Genomic DNA, 22,659 nt, shown 5'->3' on the forward strand with positions numbered 1-22,659 from the left:
AGATAACTCTTGTTAGGTCACAACAGACACTGGTTCCAAAAAACTCTTTTTTTCTGCTGGAAATAAACCAAAAGTCTTCTAATTAATTATGGATACATATCTCCAAACATTTTGCATATTCTTACAAGTTCAAACAAGTACATCTATATACAGTTGGTTGATATGAAAACCATGTCAGAGAAAGTAGATATTCTTGCAAAGTGAAGTCATGATTTTAGAGCCAAACAACTTCATTTCCTACAAGGAATAACAAGGTTATAGTTTGCACCACAGATATACCTGAATATTTTCTAACATTTCTCATTCCTATATTACTGTAGTACTGAAAACTGTTTTGATCAGTGAATACGAACAACATAGTGCTTTGAAAGTACAAATCCGCCAGGGTAATAATATGTAAGTAGCTCCTTGAGGAGGCATTAGTGCCTGGATATGAACATGCTGTGGCAGTCAAACTACCCATCAAAAGTCTACACTCTCACTGTTGAAAAAGTACAAGTCAAAATACTTCAATTCTTCACTGACTATACTCACAAATGGTCAAAGTTACAATATGATATCACTTTTCCGGTAAGATTCCTTAGGTTTTGGATAATCTATACAAGTGGTTGTTGAGGCTTTTCTTTGAATGGTTAATGTCACTCCACTTTACTATTTCTACATCGTAATTCTTTCGGATGTGTGACAGAGTGGTTGTATCATCATCCATGATGATATACTTTATGTTTGATTCATCTGTCGAGGATTGCTGCAGGAGCTCGACACCCAGGCTTGACTCCATGGATTTGGCACTGCCAGACCAGTTATACCTGTAAATACATTTATGTAGGAATGAACATAAATGTAATAAAGTAAATACCAAATGGCACATCTTAGAGGCTTTTATTTTTGGATAATCACAGAATGGTTTTCAGATTATGAAACAAGGTGTGTTTGTCAAACACTGATGCCCCCGGGTAAAATGTGTCCTACGCCAAGGTAAAGGTCACAAGGTCTAAATTCATGACCTTATCTGGTAGGTCTTGTTGCAAGGAATACACATGTCAAGTATCAAAGGTAATCACTAACCAACTTGAATCTGTGCTTGAAATAGGTGTTTCTAAAAACAAATAAATTGACTTTGGCAATAAATAGAGCATTATATTTGTGACCATATCCAGGGGATATGAAAGTGATTTATCATCCAAAACTGTGTTCCACAGGAGATATCACTTGTGTGAGATCAGACGATATCTCCTTGGAGATATCGTTTTGACACTAGATTTTGCACAATGCCCTGACAATGCTATGATGTCATGAACTTGATGACGTCACAATGCTATGACATTGCTGCACTGCAAGTCTAATGGCAGTACTGTGTTCAGAGCTGTACATTTTTCACTGAAAACTAATAAAGAGTGATTTGGGATGATAAATAGAATCTCACCCTCGTGTCCTCTGATATCAAATATATCAACACTCGCTGATAAATGTAAAAATATCCTCAGCAAGCCTCGGATATTTGTTACTTTATCAACTTGGGTTGATATAATTGATATCAAAAGACACAAGGGTGAGATTCTCTATATAATGAAAGTAAATGCTATTACCTGCAATCATGTTTAGGCACAGTGATATTGTTCTTGCTTCCATTTTCAGATATCCGACAAGTGTTTTTTTGTGAGCCATAACTAACTACGTTTCCTTTGTTTTGACCAATCAAACATCCATGACCTAAAATAAAACAGGATAATTATTATTATTTTTCTTATCACTTTATTTCCTTTTTCATGGGTACATAATTACTATGGATAATTATTACGCCTTCCATGCTTCAAAGGAATATCTCCTTAACTTCAAGAAGGTTCATGACGAAGGTCGAAGAAATGTAAAATGTTCGAAATAGACTATTGAAAATACAGAAAAATAAATACAAATTCTAGAAATTCACTAAAGCCCTTGTTTTTTTGACAGTGCATCTCTCTGGCTAAATTAGAAGACATGGTCAAAGTATGAAAAGTATCAAGTAAATATTTTTTATGTAATAGGTCGAAGGAAATTTTAACTTTCATGAAAAAGACTAAGTACCAAAAATACAGAAAAATGTGTAAAAATTCTAGAAATTCACGATAGCCCTGTTTTTTGACAGTGCATATCTCTGGCTAAATTAATAAGGCAATTCAAGACATCAGCAAAGTATGAAAATATTCGGGTGCTGCAATTTTTCTTCTGGGACCAAGAATGCTTGCCTATAATACATGTTTACTTAGAGTAGAGGCATGATATGTACCAGTGACCCTAAAGTCACGAAATGAGAAACGAACAAATTTAAAGGTCACATGCAACAAAAAAATCAAACATAATTAAAACACAGTTATCACTTCTTCATGACATATAATATACATTGCTGGTTATGAAAAAACATATAAACCAAATTATAAGTGTACAATCGCAAATCAAAAGTGCAAAATTGTGTACTTTGGTTGACTTCCCAAGAAACGAAGCAGCCGGGATACTGAACCCAGTCAGAGCGTGTGGGTGTACACTCAAGTGTAACGGCTGATTCATTTGCAGATGCCCTCACGGCTAATTGTGTGTGTGTGTGTATATAGAGATGTTGGGTTTTGTAAATACATGCTCATTTTTTGTGTATAACATTTTGCAATCAACAGACATCATAACATGTCATGTGTTCAAGTATCACACCTGCCTGTCTGTGTAATTACATAATGTGACAGAGACCGAACTCGGGCCATAAATCAATGCATTTTGTTTATGGTGTATAGCCTGAATGGTGTTAAGTTCAAATTGCATGTGGTCAGTGATAGCAGCTGTGTATTGAACATTGTCATTAGCAGACAGGCAGGCAGACACACAGGTGTCAATAAAACAAGACATTGAGTTTTGTCTGTGACAACGACATATCTATATCATAGTTAGAAATTCTGTCAGCTAAATAATGACATTGCTTTTAAGTATCGAACTGAGAAAGTGTCACCGGTAAGAAGAATGTGTGGTGAAATAGACAAATGAAATTATATAAACAGTTAATTTACTGTCATAACATATAAAAAGCTCTCGCCTGTGAGATATCAACAAAACATTAGAAAAATAGCTCACACCAAAGCCTTCGCCTAGTATTCACCCGACAGCCCGCTTCCAAGCTGCGCGAACCTATTTACTTGCACACGTGCTATGAGCGCAGCCCAGCTGTTGAAACCCGTTTTCCCCAGAGAAGTCTGGGGAAAATTAGTGAAACGTTTGAACTCTGATTTAGTGTGGTTTTTTTCATCGCGTTATTTTTCAACTTTATAAGTTGAATTTGCATTTTTGACGCTTTGTTTCGGTAAGTCCATACCGAAAGGTATCAGAATCTGCAAAGTTGTGTTTTACGTTGCATGTGACCTTTAAGAAGTCTTAGACTAATGAAAGTTTCAAGAATACAGTCCCAGTCCTACAGCATTGGATAGCATGATCTCACTCTACTAGTAGTGCACAACAAAATATGTGTTACCCAACATAAGTGAAGTAACAGACTTGCCTGATTTTGAATTGTAACTGCCAGTACTCCTCCTCTGCCAGCCCATGTCATAGCTTGCTGTATGTTCAACTGGTTGAGAATTGTCATCTGTTGTTTCTCTGGCAAGTGTAAATTGTAATCTCTACCTGAAGGGATTCCTGTGCAACCAAAAATATTAAATTGAAACTATTTTTTTTAAATGTACCTAACTGCAAGCCATACGAAATTGTCCTAATTTCAAAGTGTATATGAGTGTTATCTAGAGTAACAAATAGACTAACATCAATGAAAAATGAGACAATGAATTATTATGTTATTTTGTGGCTGCAGCCTTTCTTCTTTAACAAAATCCTATCTTTGTGTAGAGGGTGCATTACTCTTCCTACTTTAATAATATTCTACTTGAAAAATAAATACAGTGGAATATAACTTATCTCTCATCGAGAGGCGGGTTAAGTATATAATACAATTGGTTATGTGTCCTTTTGTGGTATTTTGCTTATATTTTGCAATACACGTACCTGGCATGAATTACGGGCTACTTCTTCAATCAGTGGTCCCATTTCTCTCTCTCTTCTCTTCAATGTGCGATCAGATAAGGGTGGTATATTCATTGCAGCCAGCCAGTTGGACACACATGTTTGTCCAAGCCCAGAGTGCAGCATAGCTGTAATATCAATATTATAAATCAAACCATAAAAAATGATGACAATTATATTTAAAACGCAGACCAATGATGTTCAAACCGACTTTAATTTCCATAATAATTACAGACAGCAAACCGAGTTTCTTTTATATGATAGGCCTTGCGGCAAGATATGTTATTTGTTTTCCACAAGAGGACAACTGTTCAGCATTAAAATTAGTAAAGTTTCAGTTTTCATTAGCTGTAATATCTGCACATTACATGGATCATTATTCAATTATCATAAGTAGTTGCAAAAAGAGTGGTAAACATAAGAATGCTTTGAAAAAAAATACTCATTCTGTTTTGTCAAGGATAGTATGTGAACAGCGTGTATGAGAGTAAAACATGCAAAGCAGGAGGGTGAAGAAAGTGGGTTAGGAGTTTCAAGGGAGTGAGTTATATAGGCTGAAATAGATATGACTACGAGGCACTACTCTACTGAGGTCTTTCATATCTTATTACTTGGTTTACAGATTTAAAAATGCTAATGACCTTTCAGAAATAGATGTACATGTTCTGCCCACATCTTTCATTGTATTTCCCCTGAACAAGCAAATTGTCCCAAAATGACAATTTATTCATTTATCTGATCGATGAAATGGCTGCACTGTTTCGTAAACCAAGTTATGAAACATCTCTGTGTAGTTGATGATACTTACTCATGGTATTGCATACTGTAATTGAAATATTTGATCATAATTATTCATAACTTTTTAAAATAGATTTATAGACATTATTTTTTTAAAATAAATAGCCTATGACATTTATTTCATGGATTTAAAAATAATAATACTGAAAGTTAAAGTTAAAACTTATGTCTTCAACATTTGACAATATTTAGTTACAATGAAACGTTAACTTTTGTACATATATTTCATACCTGCAGCAGCTTTAGTGTTGACATCATAAATGGGTACACCACGATTACCAGTTGCAGCATTCTTGTGACTTTTCCCGTTAGGAGCGCTGTTTAAAAAAACACACTCACACTTTATATACAGGAGGCTAGCAAGTCCAATCCTGGTTTCTGACTGAATGTTCTGTAGAAGCAGATGGCTAGAGCACTCACTGCAATAGAGTCCCTTGCAGAGCGTATCAAATTCCACAATTCTTCGACCAGTGATGCACGAAAACTGGGGCTCTGTCTGAAGTCCGTCTGTCCGTGTCACACTTTCTCCTCTGTCCGAAACAGCTGTTTCTTGCAAATCAACACACTTATCGGTAAGGTCACTCCCAAAGCGCTTGTATGTTGACTTTCTTATCTTGTTTTCCCTCTTAAATGCCCTTGATGACATGAAACGTCCCTTTCGCAATCTATCCATCGTTGTTAACAGTTCGCGAACGGAAGTAATTGCTATCAGTGGAATTTACCGCGAGGTAAGGAAAAGATAACTCTTTCACCGGATACACGCTGTTACATGCAATTGGTGTACAATCAATGGTATGGAACCTCCTTAACTGTCAGTATTGATAATTTGCAACAATTACCGCTGTACATAGACTAATTTGACGTAATTGATTAATTAATGCATGCCTGGCGAGACTAATCAGATTGACTCACATTCTGCAGTCATTCCTAACAACAATAATGCGACAGAGTGTTTACTATCGTCAGTACTGTTGACTTCTGTAGTTGGATGTAAAGTAAACTGTCTGTACTGTTACCCTGTGAGGAGGTTCAGACAGGCTAATCTTACATACCCACTTCAGGAACAGGCCCCCTTCACTAAATCATTGTAAGTATAGCTGTCGTAATCTTACGTTATTTAGGCTTAATAGTGCATACTTGCTTCCACAGGGGATGGTCATATATCAATCAACATCTCGTGGATGAACACCGAGTGAAGTATATTTATATAGCGCCTGCTTCCAAAAAGGATTTGCTTAACGGCGCTGAAGAAGAAAGTCTGAAAAGTCTGTGAAAGGAAGATTGTTAACAGGTGTTTTTTTAGGGCTTTTTAAAGAGTCTTTAGAGTTAATTTCTCTGATAGGGAGGCTGTTCCAGAGTAGTGAAGCTGCAGCTGAGAAAGCACTATCACCCATAGTAGTCTTGGTGGTTGGCTGGGAGAGAAGAAGTGAGTTGCTGGGAGTATGGGGAGTTACTAGGTTCTTCAGATATTTTGGAAAGTCATTATCATAAATGCAGCTGTGTGTGAGGAGAAGCTTGAAATTGATTCTGATTTATCAATTATATGTTCGCATATGTGTCGAGATATTCTGTTTTCATTTGGCATAAAGTATCCGAATATTGTCAGCAAATAACTGTCAAAATTGCAAATGTATTTGATAATGGAAATTATGTTTCACGATTCGTAGTGTGAGTCGAGCACAGCGCAGCTTTGTGATGTCCTAGATTTGAAACGAGGTACATTTAAGAGAGCAGCTCTTGGTCAATCTATATTCTGTACAAAGAAATGTGAATTCGATAAACTTGTAGATGTTATTCATATGAAATGCAGTAGCACGTGAGTCCATCTAAATCAGAGTATATAACATTAACTAATGTTTTAATCCCCAGATAGTATTTGGATTTTCTTTATTTGTTTGCATTACACACAACCACTGGTATTCAAAATGATGGCGTAAATCCTGCTGGGAAATCATTCAAGAATCAGAAGTCCACATAATTCCCAGTGAGGTGGAATAACTTTGGTTGCTAGTGGTTTTTAGCTTAGTTTTAATTCATTAATATATACGGTTTGGACCTGGATTAGATCAGGATTATGTCGACTCCATGAACAGTTTCTGGACAGTCCTTCTATTAGTCGTGTGGTCTGTGGGACCATTCGAGATGCGTTACATAACTACACCCATCAGTTTTGGTGCCCAGTTTTAAGCCTAGTTATAATTCATTCAAAACAATTCTGATGAAAAAGTATTTGTCTTAATATTGATGTGTCTTTTATACGTAAACTGGGAGTCGTAAAGTCGCAGTTTGACTTTTTTTGTCAACAATATCTAACTTCTTCTCATCGCGATATGGATGCAATACTGTCGATGTGATGCAAAATTTAAGTCACCCATTAACTTAAATACGATACATAGAATATATACTGAGTCAAAAAAGAAACTTCACATTCTTTCTTCAGGGCACTATAAAAGAACGAGAGATGGTAAGATGGTTAAATTGTTATTATTTCATTGCTGAGATCTGTGTGATGTACTCAATACACTGACAGTGCCATAATCAGTTCCATTAGGCTACACCGCCGTTCCAAAACATGGGTATACAGAATGTATCACGTAATGATAAATCCCGTTTCTCGCCTTCTCACCTTTTTCTTAAAATAGCCACAATGACAAGGTCAAGAATACGTATTTTGTAGTTTGATACTGTAACTTCTGCTTTGCTTTCCTATTATATTGTTGTCTGATGACATTAAAGTGTTGAACAATAAACACATACATTCTGGTGCTACACTTGTTGTGACGCTTGTCAGGGTATATGGCAGATCCAGTGTGCACCTGAATAGCCGTTGCACGGCGAACGATCTTGTGCAGATATAAAGGAGATTTGACAAGAAGAAATATTTGGACTCATATTTTATATATTTATTGCTTATACACCTGCAGAAATCACTTGTTTATACATATATATATATATATCATATATATATACATGTATATATATATATATATATAAGAATATATATTTCTTATGTGTACATGTGTAGAAATATTTAGATGGAGTATTCTTACCAATGATTCTTAAAAATATTTACAATAATATTACAGAATGAAGCAAGTTTTCTTAAATAGCTATCCTATTGATATTGAGTAATGTATACATTTTATGAAAATTTGGTATGGTATAAAATTATGGCTTTAAATATACTGAGTCAAAAAAGAAACTTCACATTCTTTCTTCAGGGCACTATAAAAGAACAAGAGATGGTAAGATGGTTAAATTGTTATTATTTCATTGCTGAGATCTGTGTGATGTACTCGATACACTGTCAGTGCCATAATCAGTTCCATTAGGCTACACCGCCGTTCCAAAACATGGGTATACAGAATGTCAAGTCACAAGAATATAAATGCGAAATTTCTCAGTTCAATATCGTGTATGGCCGCCTAACGCATTCACCACTGCCAAACACCGTCTCCTCATCGACTGCCTGATGCTTGTGAACACGCGGTTGGGGATTCTACGCCATTGCTCTTGCAAGGCAGCGCCAAGTTCCTGCAAATTCTGAGGCTGGTTCCTAAGACCACGAAGCCTTCTCCCAAATGCATCCCAAACGTGCTCTATTAGATTAAGGTCAGGGCAGCTCGATGGCCAGTCCATGACGTTGATTCCAGCGTTTTGAAGGAAGTTTCATGTCAACATCGCGGTATACGGCCGAGCAATATCATGCTGGAACTGTAGACCTGGGCCATGAGCCGCCATGAAAGGAACGAGTTCAGGGGTGAGCACCTGGTCGCGGTAAGCAGCAGCTGTGAGGTTTCCACGGATGACCAGAAGTCGGGAACGGTTGTTCCCACAGAAAGCACCCCACACCATGCAACTTCCGCCTCTGAATCTGTCGACTTCCTGTACACAACATAGGGCATACCGTTCACGACGTCGTCTCCAGACTCTATGCCTGCCGTCCGCGAATCTGAGGGTAAACCTGGATTCATCGCTAAAGACATCTCGATTCTCTGGGTCCATCGGAGGTAACGTTGGGCCCAAAGCAGACGTTGACGTTGATGAAATGGCGTCAATATTGGCCCACGATATGGACATCGAGAATGGAGATTGGCAGCCCGCAACCGATTTAGAATGGTCTATGAGGACAGTCGACCTCTAAACATCTCAGCCCTAGTTCGTGTAGCCGGCAGAAATCTGTCACGTAGGTGACGTAGGGCGATTTGACGGTCTTCTGCTCGTGACGTCACACGTGGACGACCCGACCTTGGGCGATCAGAAGAGGTGCCAGTTTGTTGTAGACGACCTCGCAAGTCATACACAGTACGACGGCTGCAACCCATTGCTCTTGCGACGTCAATAACTGATCTTCCCGCTTGCAACATGCCAACGGCACGTTCATGTTGCACATTTGACAATCGTGGCATTTCAAGTACCGTTTGAACTGTGGTTTAAAAGTGTTTTTTCAATTCTTGAGGCCAATGCAAACACGTGCATATGAGGAAAACTTCGATACGAAGATCACGTGATCGACTGCACGTTCAAAACCTGATTTGGCACTAACGTCATTTGCACGACGAATGGATGGGTTTGAGTGGGTTATGCTAAAGTTTTTCTAGAGTCCAAAGATAGGGATCCCTTTTCGGATACATAGATGTATCATCAGAGAAAAATTATTCATTATTTTTCAAATAACATTTTGTGAAGTTTCTTTTTTGACTCAGTATAGTTTCTGTGCACATCTTTGAAATCAATTCTGCAATAGGTGCGAACCTTTCTTACTCGACTGAGCAATGCTGTTTTGGTTTTGTTTTAGACAACAATGGCAGGATTGAGAGCATGGTTTGGACGTGGATTAGATCAGGATTATGTCGACTCCATCAACAGTTTCTGGACAGTCCTTCTATTAGCCGTGTGTTCTGTGGGATCATTCGCCATGCGTTACATCACTACACCCATCAGTTGTTGGTGCCCTGCTCAATTCGAACAGTCTCAGTACTCGTACACACAGGAATCGTGTTTTCTGAAGGGCTTGTATTATATGAAGCCAATGCCTAATGATTATGACGAAAAAACCGGAACCTGTACCCTCCTATCACCTCTGGATACCACTCATACTCTTCATCCAAGCCCTGGCTTTCAAACTACCCAACATCATCTGGAACAGCAGCAAGCACTTGCTTACTTTCAATATGGAAGAAACCGTGGAGTCCCTGAAAAGTGTACAATTGACCAATGCCGAGAATAGCCAGGTCATGTTCAGTGATGCAGCCCGAGTATTTGGAAGTCTGTTGAGAAGAAACCGAATCATTTTGGCTCTTCTGTATCTATTTGTGAAACTTCTCTCCTGTGTCAATCTGATAGCCCAGTTTGTGTTCCTAACAACATACTTCAGACAATACCTGGCAATCAGGGTTGGATCCTATGCAGGTTTTGATATGGACTCCATTATAAAACCTTTGCTTGTAAAAGATGGTTACTGCAATTTTCTAATTCACCGGATGACGACAACCTACGATTATACAGTTCAGTGTACTCTACCAATCACCGAAATCTATGAGAAGATTTTCACCTTCCTGTGGTACTGGATCTTCCTCCTGGCTGCCATCACCATCCTTAACCTTGTCCTGTGGGCAGGATTTCTCTTCCTTCCATTCCTAAGAGATGGCAGGATAGCTGCCCATGTCAACGCTGCCAAAGGAACTCGCCCTGATGAACACTCTATAACTCGATTCATCAGCACTTTCCTTGGAATAGATGGAGTACTTGTCTTGTCCATGATCTCCTGGAATTCCAGTGAGCTGGTTTCAGCGAAGCTCACCCAACATATGTACCAAGTGTTTCGGGAAAAGGAAGAAGAATTTCAAAATGCACGAGAAATCTACGCAGGAGAGCCTGGAGGTGGAGCTGGAGCCACGGGAACAGAAGCGGCGTTACCAATGATTGATCTCGCCTCTGGTACCCCTAATATGGAGAAAGTGCCGATTCTGTGATGACCTATACACTGGATTTGTTTACTCCAGCTAGTATAATTTCAGTCAACTACTTATTTATCTAAAGGTCTCATGGGGCAGAGTCTTTGTGGATGATAATTTGGAACATTTTGAAGCGGAGGCATCATTTCCATAACATTGGAAACATGGTCGGCAAAAACTTTCGTTACACTGACAGGCTACTCTATTTACTTTGGTTAGCATTTTAGTTGTTACTGGGTAGCGGTGTTATCTTACTTTAAAATATACATAATAAACTCACAACCTCTTGTTAGTACTTTATTGATGAATGCATCATGTCGTGTTGCGTATGAACGTGGAAGTAAGTGGGGTTGGGCTGAGCACATGTAGTTTTCATATTAATCACTGGAACTCACACACGAATGTTAATAAATCAAGATTCTGAGTGACGGATTTGCATTGAAATTATTCCTAAGTTTAAACGAAGACAAACATTTTCATATGGTTGATTATTTTAAACAGCATGCCCAAGTACTTTTGTATTTACTATGCCTAAAAAGTAGGAGACATTGAGAGTCATAAAGACAAATCTTCTGAACCACCTGAAAGGAAATCTTAAGTTCAAATTTGTTCTAAAGGTCGGTCTGATGAGAGTGTGGCGTACAATGGCTCTGAAAAGGTCGCTGGTCAAGCTACTTTGAAGCAAACATCACTGATATAGGGTGATACTACCTCTGTTGGGTATACATGCACAATGCATGATTCTGATGAGTCGACCAGTGACAGCTTGGCTCATATTGTTCCCCTGGTCATTGAGAGCCGCACTCTGTTCATTGAGAGAGTAGTGGGTTGATTTTGACGTTCATCTACACGTCTATAGCGGCCAGAACTGGGATACGACCAGAACAAGGATAAACAGCCCACAATTTCGTAAAACCCTATCTACTGAGACACTGCCCCCGGTCAACGCTAAGACTTTTTGGGGATTTTTTGTACATGTTTTCGTGGGGTAACACAGAATTAGATTTATCATATACATATTGTTTTGCGAATATTTACCCACTCTTATTTGGAAACACCTTCAGAATTTCTAATTATTTTTGTACTTGTCAATTATTCACTTGTTCTTATTGTGTGGCAATCCCCACTCACAGCAAGACTCTCGTGATTTTCATAAAAAAAGTGTTATTTTAAAATGCAAACATAATGTAATCCGGTATTGTTTGAAAAGGAAAATCTTAAATGAAATCTGTTTTTGCATCACTTAAAAATACAGAATCGTTCATATTAATTAAAATCGTTCAAGCACTAATTTATGTTTCTTAAATTATGCTGATTCTTTGCGTTGTAATAAGCTTTGTAACTGTAAACAAGTTTCCGTATTCAGATGTTCGGGGCCGAATTTGCTGCATTCAGACTAAAAGGCAAAAGACATTGGGTATAGCATGTTTTATATATCGCTCAGAACGAATGAAGTGAGAGTCTGCATATCATGTAATCAGGGCGATAGAAGGGAATGGATATATATCGCAAGTGTTATATGTCACTCAGATCGATTTTTGACAGAAGGGGTATTGGATATGTTGTATTGTGCACTCCTCAGAATGCTAAGATGTCGGACACATGCATCTTCTAAAATCTCTAACGTTCATTGCTATTTGACACAACCTATCCACTCACGCACGCTATATAAGTGCCTTGATCTTAATTTCACTTCAGCCATATATACGGGAATCCCTCTGCCAGTTTACACATAGAAGCTGTAATATTTTCGATGATGACAGGAAATATGATATCCATGTAATATTACCGATGGAAGCTGGGCAGTATCCCATGAATATAATATTCCTGATGGAGTCAGGAAAGCATGATGTCACCGAAATATTCCCAGTGGAAGCTGGGCAGTATGAAATGATTCATGAATATGATATCATAACCATATGTTATAGTAACGAACACCCATATTGACATAATTACAATTCAAGTAGTCATGAAGTGTAAATATGTCCCACTTTAGTTTCATTATCTACATTTGCATATTATTAAATCTAAATGAGAACTGAAGACATTTTGGAGAAACAATTCCATCATCTACCAGCAATACAACCAAAACTACTTATTGCATATAACAGATCATCATCACCATTCTTTTATTATTTTAGATTTCTTTATTGTAAGAGAAACAATATAAAGTCACATCCAGTACCTATATATACTGAACAGCAAAAGAAACGAAAGTTTCGAAAAATTCAATTTCATGAAGGTAAGCGTTCATGTTTATGGAGCGTTCATGGTAAAGTGACGTAATGATCCCAGATGAGATGATGCCATGCAATTTGACGTCCATACGAACCATTCGCACAAACACACCAACAGTGCAGCAAAACTATTATTTTAGCACGTGCATCGACGGTTATGGATGAAAAGCATGCATTTCACTCTGAGGTATCCTTTATAAAGGTTTGTGTCAAAGAACAGTTCAGTATTGACACTAAGGAGGTGTACACGCCACACAAACGATGCCTAGACTAACGACTGAACAGAGGGGAATGGCCATTGGAAAGTTACACGGAGGACTGCAACCGCTGTAGCTAGACAATTGGGCTGTCATCTTACCACCATTACACGACTTGCTCAACGTCATCAGCAAAGCGTGTTGCTGCTGATCGTCCCCGTACCGGACGGCAACGAGTGACAACTCATGCGCAAGATCGGTTCATCCGGGTCACTCGTCTAAGGAACTGAACTCAAGCAGCAACAGTAACAGCAGCCTTAGTTCTTGGGTCAAGGGGAGCAGTGCCAAGCGAGACGATTAGGCGTCGTCTTCGGGCTGCTGGAATCCACTGCCGAAGGCCATATGTGGGGCCAATTTTGGCACGTCAACAACGCCAGCGACGTTTGCAGCCCTCACACAGCAAGGGTGTCGATGGATTATCTGGCTCAGAACTACATTAACGTCTCTTTCCCCGGATATGGCTCCCATTGAACATTCTGGGACGAAATTGGACGGAGGATTGCTGCAGGTAGACAGCTACTCACACTTGCACAATTGGAATAGAGATTGGTGTTTGAGCGGAACTAGTTGCATCAGGCATTCTTTAAAGAACAAATAAACTTTGTTTTTTTCTACTCTTTTAACTATTACATATGAAAGATTTGTGGTCAGTCTTATGCGGAACACCACATTCATTCTCAAAGAACTTGTGGTTAATTAATACCGATCGATTAAAAGTTGCCAAAAAGTCGCCTGCTTCGCTCTCGCCCGCCAACGAAACCACAGACAGGTTACGTAACTCTGTCGCCAGAACACTGCAGTGACGTCATATGAGGAACGATTTTCAGTTAGTTGTAAAGAATGTGTTTAGCACGCTCATCATTTTGATGATTTCTCGACATCAACGACGACATGCCGAATCGTTGCTTTGTCGTCAATTGCTCCTAGGGGTCGGGCGATGGTGTCACCATGCCCAGATTTCCACAGGACCTCACAGTTCGTGCTAAATGGGTTATGTTTGTGAGTGCGAAGCGAGCGTTGTGGAAGCCTGAAACGATATCTTACTTGTGTTCAGATCGCTTCACGGAAGTTAAAGAATCAAAACTACTTACTAGTTGTAGTAAAATATGTAAATGATTGATGACCATAAAGATTTTCCATGACACAACTTGGAACATAACGATTTCTTCCTCGATAGCGAGAGTGTAGTCGAAGTAACAATAATACTGTAAGTAGTATTATATTGACACCCACCTCGCTGCTACGAGAGAAATTGTTATGTTATAAGCTATGTCATGCAAAATCCTATTGGCCATCAATCAAATACATATTTTACTACCAGTAGAAAGTAGTTTTGATTTTGTAACTCGGTGAAAACAAACCTAAATAGCATTTATCCTCAGACTGGCCGATGTTCGCGACAGGGCGCCGCCATTTTTGAAAATCGTAAAGTGACGGGCTAAAATCTGTTAGAATTAATGAGATTATGGTTTGTTTTCATCAAGTTAGAAAATCAAAACTACTTTCTACTCGTAGTTAAATATGTATTTGAATCATAACCAAAGGAATTTGCATGACACAACTTAGCTATAGAACATAACGATTTCTTCCACGGAAGCGAGGTATGGGTCGAAGTCACAATACTGCGCGATAAATTTCTTGCTACATTCTCGTGGTTAACGTCCACTCACCAGTATGTAGATACTAGTCAATGTGCGTCTTTATATTTGGTCGTATAATCCTGATTAGTTTAATATCATATCTGCTGATACTTATAGTGCATTTATAACAGGACTGTAATATCTAGACATTGTATAGTTTTCCAATGTGAATCATAATTCGCACACACACCCTGGTGTATGTTGTCTGTCTCATTACACTTCACGGTGAAAACAATGATTCTGTTGAATGCTACGACAAATGAATAAAAACAAAATGCAAATATTAAAATTAAAACAGATTAAAGTTATAGGAACAATGTCAGGCTATTACCCTGTTCGAGGAATGTATCCATCAATATCCACAAAAACGAGTGATATGCCATTCATCTGCAGCTGTTCCAAGTGATGTGTCTGTCTTTTAACAGTTTAATATACGAACAAGTGATAAATCTTTTCAGGTATTTCACATTGGTATATAGTCTCATTGGTCACCCAAGATAGCACACCTGGCAACTAATTGCATAATGTCCGCCTTTCTTTAAAAACAGTAATTTAGTTAGCCAATAATGGGCAATCAATCAATGTATTGCCGGTTAATCCTTTGAAAGAAGGACGTTGTTTTTACGCAGACACCGACATGACAGAGTGTGTTCAGTATAGATGAGTAAATATACATACATACACACTACCTTTTGACAAATCCGCTGTGTAAGATAAAAGTAATTAATCAATCAGCGTGTTATCGGTTAAACGTTTGATCGATGTTTCTAATGTTGAATATTTACTCCAGACACAAGAAATGCCAAATGGGAACCTTTGTCGGGTAATCTAAGTGTGTTACCACTAATTATACCTGTTATAAATTCATTAACTGACCATCAAGTGAATGATGACAAATAACATGTGTAGGTTTATACCACCTAACACGGGTTACAACAAGGGAGTATTAATTGCTGTATTGCATGTGAAAACTTATGGGCCGACACTGTTTTGAGAATACAAACAGATTTTTATATGACATGATTAATATCGAGGTAAAAAAACACAGAAATAGGATCATTTTGGATCAGTCATTATACAAATAAGGCCTAACGACACAGAGCGATTTTGACAGAATCGTCTATGAAAACAAGTTGTTACTCGGAAACTAGGCAAAGCAGGAGACAAAATTAAATGACAGAAGATTGTGAGAACATGTAGCTTTCATTTTTCACAACAGTTGTCACGATTTCAGGTTTATACAAACCTGTAAACAAGATATATTTTCCCCTGAAATGTAGATGAATTCTGCATCGGCCCTCATATCTATTCCTCATATGACGTCACAGAGACGCCCCGCTCTGATTGGTTGAAATTTCGTTCGCGGGTGAGAATTGTGCACTGTTGTCAAAAAGGTCGATTTAAGTTCATTAAAGACCGAAGTGAGTTGTTTTAATGACGGGGTTTCATTTATAGCGATGCCAGTTAGTGATTTATGTATTTGTCCCCCACTAGAGTATATGTGATCTTTAAGACTCTAGTGAACTCAATGAGGCCACGTTGCTATGCGCTACTAAAGAGACTGTCACTTTTCGCGTTCAGGGGTACCTCCATTTGACGGACTGTGATCAATTTGAACTTATTGCAATTCAATATCAACAGCAACATTTAGCTGTGACATTGACAGTGTTTTCTATAGAATAAATGATTAGACATAATTTGGGTTGTCTACTATTCAAAAACTTGACAAAAAGCCAGACTTGCGTTTCTTTTGCTGTTCAGTATATTAACAGAATATATGAAGGTATTTATACATAGTTTTGTCCTAATTTCATCATCAGAAAAATATGCTACACATCCTTGTTTAGCCTTATAAGGAATCTGACAAAAAAGATAGAATCTTAAGTATAGTTAGCACTAAATATACAAAAGCTTTCCTAGTAATGTTCCATGAAATACAATGTCGATTGAATAGGAAAATAAGTAAATATTTCAGAAACTATTCGAACGATTTTCATCAAAATTTGCATGCACCTCAGTAGTAGTATACACAATGGGGCTACGGGATTAGGGACTTCCCAAGGGCTCAATTGTTTAATTGAGCCCTTGGGGGCACCTGGTCCCGTAGCCCAATTGTGTATACTACTAAAGGCATTTAGCAGTTGGACAAATATGAATTCATGACATGATTTTTTTATGAATAACAACTGATATTCTGTGTATTGATATGAACCAAGTAATTGTGTCGGTTTTAAAGGTGAAGGATATTTTTCCCACGTGATTTGTTTAGCTTGATATTGAATTGTTAAAGCAAACTCTTGAGAGAGGGAGAAAATTCGTTTTAGGGTATGTTGTTGTGACCTAAAGGAAACTAAGGTGAATCCCCTGGAGTGGGGCGGGTAATGCAACAATTTTAAAACGGGTTTCTCCTGTGCTGAGGGCAGCATTTTTATTTTTTGTGTGTCTCATCGCCCAACCGACCCTTCTAATGTTATTGCCGACAGCTATCAAGTGCTTGGTTTCATTCAAGAGAGACAACTCTGTTAATCCTTTTTCATTAGTTTGTGAACAGTTATCCCACTTTGTTTACTTGCTAGCAGACGACATTTTCAGTGATCCTCAGTATGGATGATTTAGAGAAGAGGAAGTTGATTTTGGAGGATAATAACAAGGACATCAGATCAGCTAAAGTGATTTCACATAGAACAGGCATCCCTTTGTCAACTGTTTTTCGTGTTTTGAAAAATATTGCAAATGGATGTGGCACTGAGCACCAGGAAGGCGCAGGTTGGCCCAGAAAATTGACTGTCGGTTACAGGACGCGGCTTGGTATTCTTGTTTCTAAAAACAAACGAAGGAGTTTAGAAAACATAAGGCTGGATATGATTGATAGAGGAACTGTGGTTGTCTGTAAGGAGACAATTAGAACTGAGCTGCATGCAATGGGTTGGCAGAAAAGTCGAGGAATTCCATCACCGATCATGAAACCTGAACAAAAGGAGGAAGGTTGAATTGGTTCTTACAGCATAGAAATATTAACTGGGGCAATGTGATTTTCTCAGACGAAAGTTCTGTGTGGCTGTTTCCTAATACACTGAAATTGTGGACCAAACAAACTGAAAAACCTTTGTATCAGCGCCCAAAGTACAGTCCAAAATTTAACGTGTGGGGTGGCATATCTGTGTTAGGGGCAACGCCCCTCTGTGTATTTGAAGGGAATATAAACAGTGAGCGGTACACAGATATTCTCGAGGGACATTTACTTCCATCTCCTCACGTGTTCTATAGACATTTCTTGATTTTCCAGCAGGACAACGACTCAAAATATCGTTCAAAGCATTCACAGGCCTGGTTTCGGACCCAAAATATGACATTATTAGATTGGCCAAGCTATAGCCCTGACCTAAATCCAATAGAAAATGTTTGGGGACTTATGAAGGAAAGTGTCAATAAGAAAAATCTAACAAATATTGCTGAAATGAAAGAAGAGGTGGTCCGATATTGGGACAGCATGGACCACGACTGTTCACCTGTCTTTGAATCTGGAGTTATGTTCTGCTAATATTCACATTTAATACGTGAGTAATTAGTGAAAAGAAAAAAATTACAATCTTTAAATTCTCAATAATTTCTGGTTGTACTGTAGATTGCCAACAACTAAAGGTAGATCACCATACTAGGGACCATGCAGACTTGCAGTACTTTTGCTACCTGCATGGACCCTAGCTGAATTTCTAGGCAACGAGATTTATATCCACGCTAAAGGTTAAAAACTGTATGCAATTGATATTTCGCCAATCGAATGATTCGGCTGCCTTGAGTATCAAATGAGTGCCACAACGCTCGCTGTTATGTAACACAACATGGACCTTTTTGCCTAACTGAAAGTTCAAATTATACACTATTCTGTATTTCCCGTTCAGATGATGGTGATCTATCCTTGTATCGCTACCAAGCTCCCCACCACGTAAACCGCAGTGTGTAGTAGTAGCAATTTCTCCTCTGTCTTGTGTTTAACGTATAGGAACTGCGTTTGAAAACATTTTAGAAGAATCATATTCTTCAAAAATAAATGCCCGAAGGTCCTTGATATGTTGAGAGTTGTCTCGAATACAAAGTTTGGAGATAATCAGTAAACCCTTCTACTAATGTACCGAATACTTACGCGCTCCAAACTGGATTATAGTTCCATCGTCTATGACGGAGCTTGTAAATGCAACCTATCTATCCTAGATTCTATCCACCATCAAGGTCTGGGACTTTGTCTTGGATCCTCCCAAACTTCTCCCATTGACAGTCTTTACGTCGAGGCCGATGAGCCATCTTTAATACATCGCCGTCTCAAATTATCTTAGCAGTATGCAACAAAAAATTATTGTAATGTGTCCAGCCCTACTTATATCCTCTTTAAGATAATCTATATAAAAAGATATTCTCTTATCCCACCCCTTGGAATAAGAATAAAACCATTCATTTCTGCTGCTAAAATTGAGCTAAATAATATATCTCCTTCCTCCTCCTTGGCAATTAGTAAAACCACAAGTCGATCTTGCATATGCTACTTATAAAAACCGGTAACAAATCAACTACAATACAGACAAGAATATGACCAATTACGAAGTAAATATAATACATGTATAAATCCTGATTTACAGATGGGCCCAAGGATGGAGGCGGAGTTGCTTATGCCACTGTCATTGGATCCAGAACAATATCTTCTAGATTACCTGATGGCAGCTCCATTTTTAACAGCAGAGGCAATACTGCCATATTATCACCTCCTAAATATACCCAGAAACATTCTCAATATAAACAGTTCATAATATTTTCAGATTCTCTCTCCTGTCTTCAGGCTTTATATACATGACTTCTTAAAATCCACTTTTAATTGAAAATTCTTGAATTATTCAATGTTCTTGCTACTGGCCAATACAGCATAGTCTTTGGTGATTACCCAGTCATTTTGGAATCGTTGGTAACGCGATGGCTGATGTTGCACTTCTTATACCATACAGTGATTATAAACCTGTCGTTAGATGTTGCATACGGGATCTAATGCTGAAGAAGTGAGACACCCAAGTAGGTGTCAATGAACTACATGAAATTAAGCCAGCTATTACACCTACACTAAATACCAAAAGAAACGTTACCCTCCTTCCTTAATGAAGCTGGCGTTGTGATGCGTGGACGTCCACTTCTTGGTCTGTCTACGGTGATATAACGGTATTACGGTGGCATCCGAGGGCGTTGGCAACAGCATTGAATGTCGACCTCATCTGCACCATCCCAATGGCTCTTTCTCTCCCTTCATCTGTTAATCTTGGCATATTTCTCGTACATGTGTACTTGTGTATCAGATCATTTTTAGGCTCTTATACCCTATAGAATCATTCAACATGTGAAATGGATGTAAATACTGCTTGAATATTGCGATTTGGTGATTGATATTGCTATGTGTAAACAGAAAATGGAAAAATGTTATTTTGCAAGCAAAAATGTTAACAAAGACAATTTTAGATGTTCCTTAACATTTTTTCACCATATCAAAGACACGTTTTACTTGTTTTCACTCATGCAAATCAGCAGAAAATGTTTTAAATGACTGAAATCATAGCAATGATTAGTTTACAATTCTACACACTCAACAACAGTTGTTTCTTGCTTTAATAGTTGAAAAATGGTGACTTCAAATGGTTTATCATTGTCCCAAAGCAGAATTTTATTTCAACCTTTCTTTTGGACATCAAAATCACTATTATTGTTTTTTTTCGGCATGGACTAATATAGGACAATATAACCCTTCTGAAAAAGATGAATTTCACCAAAATATGAATGCATTTGAGAATTTCGTGATTTGCATAAAGCTGTGTTGTTAAGCTTTCTTGTAAACTATAACCTTCTAAAATATCTTTAATAGTTGTTCAGTAATTCATAAAGGTAGAAGGGTAACGTTTCTTTTGGCGTCTAGTGTACTTGGGTTCTCAGTCCAGATTTGAGGTAGTAATTGTACGACGATGTCATATTGGCCATTCAAGATATACACATGAACATTAATTTTGTTTTACAGGTCAAAATCCTCCATTTTGTATTCCCTGTGATGAACGAATCATGGTCAAGCATGTCCTGTTTGACTGTATTGATATTTCCATTACAAGGATAATTATTCAAAGCTTCATCCACAAAGGAGATATTTTAAATAACGTTAGTGTTAATTTAATTGTTAATTTTTAAAAGCAAATAGAATTGATTGACAAATTTTGATTGATTTGTTTTGTACATAGATATATGTTATTATCAATTGGTGAATTAAATTTGCAACTTATATTGTTAGTGGTTTTGTATCCTCGAAGGTGGTTGAAGTACCGTAAAATTATTGTCATCCTGAGAGGGTATGTAAGACCACAACCTTCAAAGTAAATTTAAGGATTCCAGGTTTTTAATCGTAGAATATATGTAATTTTTATTCATGGCTAGCTCTGTCCATAATCGCTAACATCTGAGGGGATGGTGTAAATCCAGCTAGGGCCCATACAGGTAGCAAATGTGCTGTGAATCCCAATGGGCTCTATATAGGCTCAAGAAGATGATATACTTCCAGTTGCTGGCGATGTATACCCCGTTTCTATATTGTGTCGTTTAAAAATAAATTATTTCTAAACTGCTAGTTTTAATCTAAAGCTGTGATATTCTAGAAATTTTACTGTCCTATGTTGACAGGTTTTCGTACCGTTAAAGATTGATTTTATCTAATTTGTTTCATTGTCATGATGTGGATGAAACATTACTGATGAGACTTTAAATGTTAACTCACTCATTTACTCATCACGATATGGATACAATATTGCCGATGCTATGTAAAATGTAACTCACGTAAACATGATACATAGAATACTTTTCTCTAAGCACACATTTTAAATGTATCAAGCAAATGTCGTGAACGTTCTTACTCGACTGAGCAATATTGTTTTGGTTTTGGTTTGTTTTCGATCAAGATTATGTCGACTCCATCAACAGTTTCTGGACAGTCCTTCTATTGGCCGTGTGTTCTGTGGGATCATTTGCCATGCGTTACATCACTATACCCATCAGGTTTTGGTGCTCTGCTCAATTCGAACAGTCTCAGTACTCGTACACACAGGAATCGTGTTTTCTGAAGGGCTTGTATTATATGAAGTCAATAGCTGATGATTATGACGACGAAAAACCGGAACTTGTACCCTCCTACCACCTCTGGATACCACTCATACTCTTCTTCCAAGCCCTGGCTTTCAAACTACCAACATCATCTAGAACAGCAGCAAGCACTTGCTTACTTTCAATATGGAAGAAACTGTGGAGTCAATGAAAGGTGTACAACTGAACAATGCTGATAATAGTCAGGCCATGTTCAGTGATGCAGCCCGAGTATGTGGGAGTCTGTTGAGAAGAAATCGAATCCTTCTGGCTCGTCTGTAACTGTTTGTGAAACTTCTCTCCTGTGTCAATCTGATAGCCCAGTTTGTGTTCTTAACAATACGCTTCAGACAATACCTGGAAATAGGGTTGGATCCTATGTTGGCTTTGATATGGACTCCATCATAAATCCGTTGCTTGTAATAGATGGCTATTGCGATTTTGATATAAAGCAGGTGCAGAATTCTCACAGGTATAGAATTCAGTGCACTCTACCAATCACCGAAATCTATGAGAAGATGTTCACATTCTTGTGGTACTGGATCTTCCTCCTGGCTATCATCACCATCCTTAACCTTGT

General features: G+C 38.0%; 2 protein-coding genes across 2 annotated transcripts; one reads left to right on the top strand and one right to left on the bottom strand.

The window, feature by feature from the left end:
- Window positions 1-575: 575 nt before the first annotated feature.
- On the bottom strand, window positions 576-5,505 carry LOC124264681. Its single transcript, XM_046699437.1, has 6 exons — window positions 5,068-5,505; window positions 4,847-4,861; window positions 4,021-4,166; window positions 3,705-3,708; window positions 1,590-1,713; window positions 576-809 (listed from the first exon to the last, which is right to left on the bottom strand). Exons 1-6 carry the CDS (start codon window positions 5,480-5,482, stop codon window positions 581-583), a joined length of 933 nt encoding a protein of 310 aa, XP_046555393.1. The 5' UTR covers window positions 5,483-5,505; the 3' UTR covers window positions 576-580.
- Window positions 5,506-5,901: 396 nt separating this feature from the next.
- Window positions 5,902-10,811, top strand: LOC124264682 (innexin unc-9-like). The gene is made up of 3 exons (XM_046699438.1): window positions 5,902-5,923; window positions 9,635-9,892; window positions 9,924-10,811. The coding sequence occupies exons 2-3, from the start codon at window positions 9,641-9,643 to the stop codon at window positions 10,809-10,811; spliced, it is 1,140 nt and encodes a 379-aa protein (XP_046555394.1). The 5' UTR covers window positions 5,902-5,923; window positions 9,635-9,640.
- The last annotated feature ends 11,848 nt before the right edge of the window (window positions 10,812-22,659 follow it).

This window comes from Haliotis rubra, unplaced genomic scaffold (genome assembly GCF_003918875.1).
Source record: "Haliotis rubra isolate DU_JTF1 unplaced genomic scaffold, ASM391887v1 Scf937, whole genome shotgun sequence".
NCBI classification, from domain to species: Eukaryota; Metazoa; Mollusca; class Gastropoda; order Lepetellida; family Haliotidae; genus Haliotis; species Haliotis rubra.